Source organism: Solanum dulcamara, chromosome 7, assembly GCF_947179165.1.
Source record: "Solanum dulcamara chromosome 7, daSolDulc1.2, whole genome shotgun sequence".
Taxonomy (NCBI): domain Eukaryota; kingdom Viridiplantae; phylum Streptophyta; class Magnoliopsida; order Solanales; family Solanaceae; genus Solanum; species Solanum dulcamara.
The window spans coordinates 72667379-72674542 of NC_077243.1; the positions used below are offsets into that span (position 1 = coordinate 72667379).

The 7164-nt window shown below is 32.4% G+C and overlaps 1 protein-coding gene across 2 annotated transcripts; it reads left to right on the top strand.

The window, feature by feature from the left end:
* Window positions 1-2317: 2317 nt before the first annotated feature.
* LOC129896843 (uncharacterized) lies at window positions 2318-6956 on the top strand. 2 transcript variants are annotated; one of them, XM_055972823.1, is made up of 11 exons: window positions 2318-2491; window positions 2570-2641; window positions 3240-3310; window positions 3500-3578; window positions 3656-3730; window positions 3859-3973; window positions 4056-4113; window positions 4194-4265; window positions 4983-5113; window positions 5186-5309; window positions 6548-6956. In XM_055972823.1, the coding sequence occupies exons 1-11, from the start codon at window positions 2489-2491 to the stop codon at window positions 6621-6623; spliced, it is 876 nt and encodes a 291-aa protein (XP_055828798.1). In that variant the 5' UTR covers window positions 2318-2488; the 3' UTR covers window positions 6624-6956. The 2 variants fall into 2 exon arrangements, with proteins under 2 accessions (XP_055828798.1, XP_055828799.1); XM_055972824.1 differs by having other exon boundaries at window positions 5244-5309.
* The last annotated feature ends 208 nt before the right edge of the window (window positions 6957-7164 follow it).

Below are 7164 nucleotides of genomic sequence, written 5' to 3' on the forward strand. Positions count from 1 at the left end.
AGAAGAAGACGTTTGGGGAGATCTTGACAAATCTGGAAAGGGTTGGGCATTACCTGCGTGTGTACGATTAGCATTTCCAAGTACATGTGAGGGTCCATCAGTTAGGGAATACATTCTGAAATTATTGATAATTAATCTCTACCCAACCTTTGCTGACCATTCATACCCTCTTTGAGTTCACGATAAGTCTTCTCATGCATCGCTTCAAATTGATTTTTTCTTGTAGAAAATAAAATTATCTCCCTCAGAATTCAATTCAGAACTTCTCTCATTTCAGTAATCATAGTGAGTCCTCAGAGGTGCAAGAATTATGATATGATACCACTGATGTGGTTTCAACTCACAGTAAATAAGCAATTTAACAATGTAGCTAAGAAGAAGATAAAACTAAGAGATTATTATTTCATATCTGTATTGAATTACATCTCCAATTATATACCCCTCTCCTTTAGACTGAAATGGCTAATCCTAACTAATAAACGATCCAATGTGTAATTAAAGTAATTAACTAGGCACAATTAAATAAGGACTAAACTGTAATAAACAGAACTTATCAACCATCCTAACTAACTCGTCCATACTGTCTTGTACTCCTTTGCAAGATCTAAGTACAACTTGTCACTAGCAAAACACATCAAAAATTAAACTGAACCAAAGTTTTTTATTGGTTTATCTGTAATGGATTATTGATTTAGCGGTTTCAATAACAGTTTTAATTTTTTTATTATCAGGTTATCAGTTCTTAACAGTTTAAAGTTTTTCTTAATGGGTTAACTGATAACTCGATAATAAATTAATAAATTATAATTACACCATTCGGTAAAGTCCTTGACTTAGAATTTATTTTCATACTTTTATTTATAACTGTCTCAAACTCTCGGTTATTCTACAATGTGCGGGTGTTTGCTTTTGAGCAAGATATAATATGTCAACTCATGTGCATAGTTCATTTGTTTGTCACCTTATTTCTAAGTGATTTTTAATAAAAAAAATTATGTCAAATCTTAACAGTTAAATCGATAACCGATAAACAAATAATCGACAACTCTATATCATAATGATTCTATAACGAATTAGTATATTTACAAATCAATAACCATTAGGTCGAACCGATAAAATTTAAAATTAAACTGAACCGATCAATACACAGCCGTAGATAGAAAGATGCAAATAAATGAAGAATAATTATAAAATGTATTTTTTTAATGTGTAAATGTGACTTCTGCTATGCCAAGTATGCTATATCATTACACTGTTAGAATTTCAGGATTCAAACTTTTAAATTGTAATAGTAGATTTGGACATAAAAAGTTTAAATTAATTTTTTTTAAAATATATATTTAATAACTATGTAAATTTATATATTCCTTAAGAAAATTATAAATTACAATACTTAACACGTTAAAATATTAGAAAAATAGTCAAATATACCTCTGTACTATTGAAAATAGTTTAAACATACCTCTCGTTATACTTTCAGGCTAAATATACCCCTCATGTTATACTTTCGGTTCAATTATACCCCTCTCATTATACTTTGGTACAAATTCACCCTTAATTTCAATAGAAGAACTCTTGAAAAGCTCAAAATTAAATAACTCATTTCCAATTTTAAATATTTGAGTTTTTTATGAATAAATAAATTTTCCAAATGTTAATTTGAGTGTTTTTTTCTCTTAGAAATGACAAAGCAGAATGTGTTGCATAATTTTAAGTACTAATACATGAAATTTCTAAGTACTAATTTGAATCCTTTTGTCTTACAAAATAATAAGACAGAAAATGCTGCAAAATTTTAAAATTTTTACTCACTATCTCTTATTAATGTAGCTATATTAATAAGCTATTAAATATAGATGCAGAATTCCTTTAGCCAAGAAATACACTGCTAGCGTATCAAAATTTATCAAATGTTATTCAAAATATTGATTAAACAACATACGTAAATTATAATATAATCATTCTAGTAATTAAATAGTCATGATAATCGAAAATGTAAACTCTTGTTGAACTTAATTCTTTTTTACTGAAGTGACACATCTCACCGTTTTCATTTTAAAAATATAAATAACTTTTGAGAAAAAAAAACAAATGAAGAATTAGGGTTATATTTAAAATTGGGAATGAGTTATTTAATTTTAAGTTTTTCAAGTGTTTTTTTGTTAAAATTAAGGACGAATTTGTACCAAATAAAATGAAAGGGGTATATTTGAACCGAAAGTATAACATAAGGATATATTTAGTCCGAAAGTATAAAGATGTTATATTTAAACTATTTAGGTATATATATATATATATATAAACTTGGTCTTCATTTTCCTGATTGATTTTGGGCAAAATCCGAAGAAGTAATGCTTCTGAATGCGGAATAACAGATTGTGTAAGCTGAAAGAAAGGATTTTTGGGAGTTGGGTTGAAGTTCTTGAGGCTTGTGGCATTGGTATCTGACATTGAAAATTCAATTTAGGTTTGTTCAAAGATAATTATAATGGTAAGTGACAACTTCACTTTTCCCCCAAATTGATTTAAATGATTTGCATACAAGATTACTGAGTATATATACATTTAGGAGTGTGCAGAGCAAAAAAGATGCCAAGAATGGTCCAAATCATCATCTTTCTACCGCAGGATATATTCAGAGGTATGCAGTAATTATATAATCTAGGGACTGTACGCAAAGATCTTACTCTTTCAAATTTAAAATGGAGAGAAAAGCCCCATGTTTTGTGCTTTTGTTACCTTCTATTCTTATTTGGGGAGTGGGAAGGTGATTTGAAGTTTATGTGTTTTGGACAATGGTCAGACTATCCAAAAATGATGTACCCGTGTCAGATTATTCAAAAATACATTATTTTTGGAGTATCCACGTACCAATTGATATTTTTGAATAGTTTGAGCAACTTAGGTTATGTGTCAGATTATTCAAAAATACACTATTTTTGGAGTATCCAACACACACCAATTGATTTTTGAAGAGTTTGAACAACATATGTTTTGTGTCAGATTCTTCAAAAATACACTATTTTTGGAGTATCCAACACGCACCAATTGATATTTTTGAAGAGTTTGAGTAACGTAGGTTCTAGATTCTTATCTTTTTAAGTTATTGGGTTCTAATTACTAATCCATAAGCATCATTGTTTATCCCAGACATCGATTGAATGGTTTATTCTTTGTGTGAATATGCTTGAGGCAAATATTTATTGGGATTTTCTTCTGAAATCATGTTGTATGTACAGGTAGAAGAGATAGGATGGGAGCACCTTGTTAGATTTGGGGAAGATCTGAGACTTCTCATTTTTCGCGTCAAGTAAGGCCTCTTTTATCTTTTAACACTATGGTTGGGTTAAAATGAGGAAGGGTAGGTGTTGGTTAAATGAAAGAAGATGTTATAGATTGTTTCCCTTGTTTGTTAGGAATTATAAGAGGAGGGAATGTAGTGGAAGACTGTCGTTTACCTTGCTGGGAAATAAACTCTGAAGCTTTTTCTGTGTGTTAGGGACAAGAAGGGAAGAGTCCACATTCTGCAGATAACTTTGGATGGAACATATCCTAACCATCCGCCTTCAATATCCGCGGTTGGCATCCTTCAAATTTCAGATACTAGAGCCTTGCACTCTTTAGGCAATGTCCTAATTTACTGACTATTCCCCAGGACGTGCCTTATCTCTTCAATTTGAAATGGTCAATAAATTCAAGACTGAAAGATGTTATCCAACAGTTTCAGAAGGTAATTGTGTATTCTTCGATTTGATTTACTACTGATTATTTCATCCACCAAAGACGTGTAGTTTATAGACAATTGTGGATTGTAATTTTCTGCTATAATTACTATATCTTTTTTCTTACTGGATCCAGCATCTTGAGAAGCTTCAAGACTTTTGGAATCTAATAGATGACATTGACCACTCTCTTTTGGTTTCTGATCTACAATATCCTCAACGTGCTTTGTCACATCGCCAACTTAATATAAGTATGTGCTTATGTACATGAATGTTGCTCAGTATCCCTTTACCACCGCAGAAATAATTGATATCCATTTTCTTTTGTTATAGGTAATGACTGCTACATCATATTTTCTATAGATGCTAATGATCCGGCATCCCTACCAGAGTAAGTGTTTTCTGAAACCAGCAGCTTTTACAAGTATTCTTATCTTTAATGAGTTTGAAATTGACATGGAATTCTTCTAGCTGCCGCTTTCTTGGTTCAGATTCAGGGGTAGAGAGACTGAGGGCAATGTGGAGGAAAAACTGCAAATTTTGGTATTTCAACTTTTGCTTTTACTGCTGGATATAATTATCATGGTCCTTATCATTGTCTATATTTGGATGCTAATGCTGTTGTTTTACGTACTCAAAATACTGCTTTAAGTAATTTTTCTGGTTTTTTCAAGCATTATCGTAGATTTCTTTGTCACCTGGTGTTTAATGTGTAAAAATCATATTCTTCTGTACTTGGTTTGTTCTGCCAATTTTCTCTATGGGTGGTATTTGAACATTAATCAGGAAAAAAAAGAAGGGACTGGGGGCTGGGTAAGGATGTTTGAATTCCCCTTTTGACTGGTTGAGGAGGTCCAACTTGCTATACATGGAATGTTCTCTACGTTTGGCATTTTGAACGATATTCAGGAAAAGTGATTTAGCTATTGGGAGATGTAGGGGGCAAGGGGTAATAATTACTCAATATTTTTTCTCTATGATTGGTGTTTTGAACATTTATCAGGAAAAGAGATTAAGGGATTGGGGGCTGATTGGTAAGAATCATTTTTAAGTTTCTCTTTCGAAAGGTGGAGGAGGTTCTATTGGCTATCATGCCCTTAGGAGATCTATCCCTTAAGATTACCAAGTCATTCTTATGGTAAATGGATGTGCCTAGGATTTGAATTCCGACACAATCAAGCTTGTGATGTTTAACTTTTGCTGAGATTTTGCTTGTCCCTTGTTATGTCTCCCCAACTGAGATTCCTATTCTACTCACAGGATGAGAGACAAGCCGTTTTCTGAGAATCTAGCACACGTATTGGATATTCAACTTCATGGACCTTCAAGCATTCAGAAAACTGATCCACAAACTGAATGTGGCATTTGTTATGCACAATATCTTCCAATTGGTAATCATATATCCGTAAGATAAACTCAGTGATATTCTTTGGTATGGCATTGACTTGGTGATATCAATCTAGATGATGAACTTGGTGATAAGAGTGGAAGTAGCACTGATTGTACATGTGAAAATAACAGCTGCAGTAGGGCCTTCCACACTGTTTGCCTTGGAGATTGGCTGCGTTCCATCACAACAACTAGGCAGTAAGTTGAACTCTCCTATCTTGATTTTGATTGTGATGGTAACATATCCTTAAGATTTTGTCATTCTGTTGTGAGAGTCCGTGATTGAGCTTTGTTGATCGTCTGTCAGTGTTGGCGGAAAAAGTTCTTAGTTGATAATATAGCCAGGCCAAGTTAATGCAATTAATACAGACAAAGTGAAACATATAAATTAACGTCTTGGAAAGGAAGCTAATGAAATGTCTCTTGAGTATTATATCTTACCAGTCTATACACTAAGGAGAGAGTAATTAGACAAGATTTGGTTGAACTAAGTATAGTTAAAACACATCTTGCATGAGCTTTCATAGGCAAGTCATACTGTTCTCTGCTACAACGAAAATATATGCACTCTTTTCACAGATGGAAGTTCTGTTTTTCAATTTATTTTTTCACTTATGCAATGACTTTGCTTACCCTCTAACGCAAATTGACTTTTTGTTGTGCGATTAAAAAGAGAGTTAAGTTAAGAATATTTAGTGTTAATTTGGGGACAAATACAACAACAACAACCCAGTGAAATCCCACACCGTGGGGTCTGGGGAGGGTAAAGTGTACGCAGACCTGACTCCTACCAAGATAGGACGGCTGTTTCCGAAAGACCCTCGGCTCAATTAAAAGCATAAAAGCATAAAAGAGGTTAGATAAGGCATATATGAGAAAGCAAATAACGAGAACGACAGGGATAAAATAGAGTAATCAAAGTACAGAAAGTAATAAATAATAACAGAAATCAGAGAACAAGAAATAATAGTGCGCTAATGCGCCTACTAATGAAGGGGCTATTTGTTGTTTGGGTTTTTTGAGGAGAAAATTGTAAAGAAAGGAGTAAAAGTGAGAAATGTATAACTTTTGGAATAAATTTGAACTTTCCTTCTTGTGTTTTGAACAAATTGTTACCTTTTGCTTTTTTAACCTTCAATACATTAAGGGGTCGTTTGGTTCCTGTAGGAAGTAAATTATTCATCTATTAAAATCAGTATAACTAGTACCATGTTTGGTAGTATTTTAGTTCCTATGTATAGAATTCAGCACATCAAATACGATGTCTAGTTACCAATTTACAATCCTGCGTAATGTATAAGTTATGAAAGAATCTATGCATTATTTTATGTAGGGTAGAAAATGAAATAATTAAACCCTGCATAACTCTAACTAACTGCAGAGACGTAAATTTTCTAATTCTCTTATTGCATTCATCTGGTTTGTTTGTTTTACAGGTCGTTTGATGTTTTGTTTGGCAATTGTCCATACTGTTCTGATCCAATTGCTGTCAAAATGTATACTAGGAAGTGATACAGAAGGCTGAATTGTGGTGAATATTATCTTTTTGACAATATCATTTCCTTTGGTTACAAGTGACCCTGAATGTGAAACCTTGTTAGGGACAGGAATAATTCTTATTTTATACTGTTTCTAAGGATCTGGTTGAGGTAATTGTAGATGAAAGTGGTAGATGATTATGAGGTAATTGTAGATGAAAGTGGTAGATTATTAAAAGGGAAAAGTACTCAAACTATTGAAGTAATTATATGCCCCTACCTAAAGGTGTACATAGTTCGAGTTGGTTTAGGTTTCCAAATATCAAATCAAATTATAAACCAAATCAATAAAAGTTGGATTTTTCAATCTTGATTCTTGGGTGCTTGTTTTCTCTATTATTATTATTATTATTATTATTATTATTATTATTATTATTATTATTATTGTTTGTTGTTGTTGTTGTTGTTGTGTTTTTTTAGGGGGGGAGGGGGAGAACTATCTAAGGTATTTCTTAATTAAGAAAATGGAAAAGGGTTAGAATTACCCTCGAACTATTTGAAATAGCTCAAATATA

What these genes read in the sequence shown, in the direction of transcription:
- LOC129896843 (XM_055972823.1), top strand. An exon ending in TGCACAATATCTTCCAATTG is followed by an intron (nt 5,114 to 5,185) that starts GTAATCATATAT and finishes ATATCAATCTAG; the next exon opens with ATGATGAACTTGGTGATAAG. An exon ending in TCCATCACAACAACTAGGCA is followed by an intron (nt 5,310 to 6,547) that starts GTAAGTTGAACT and finishes TTTGTTTTACAG; the next exon opens with GTCGTTTGATGTTTTGTTTG.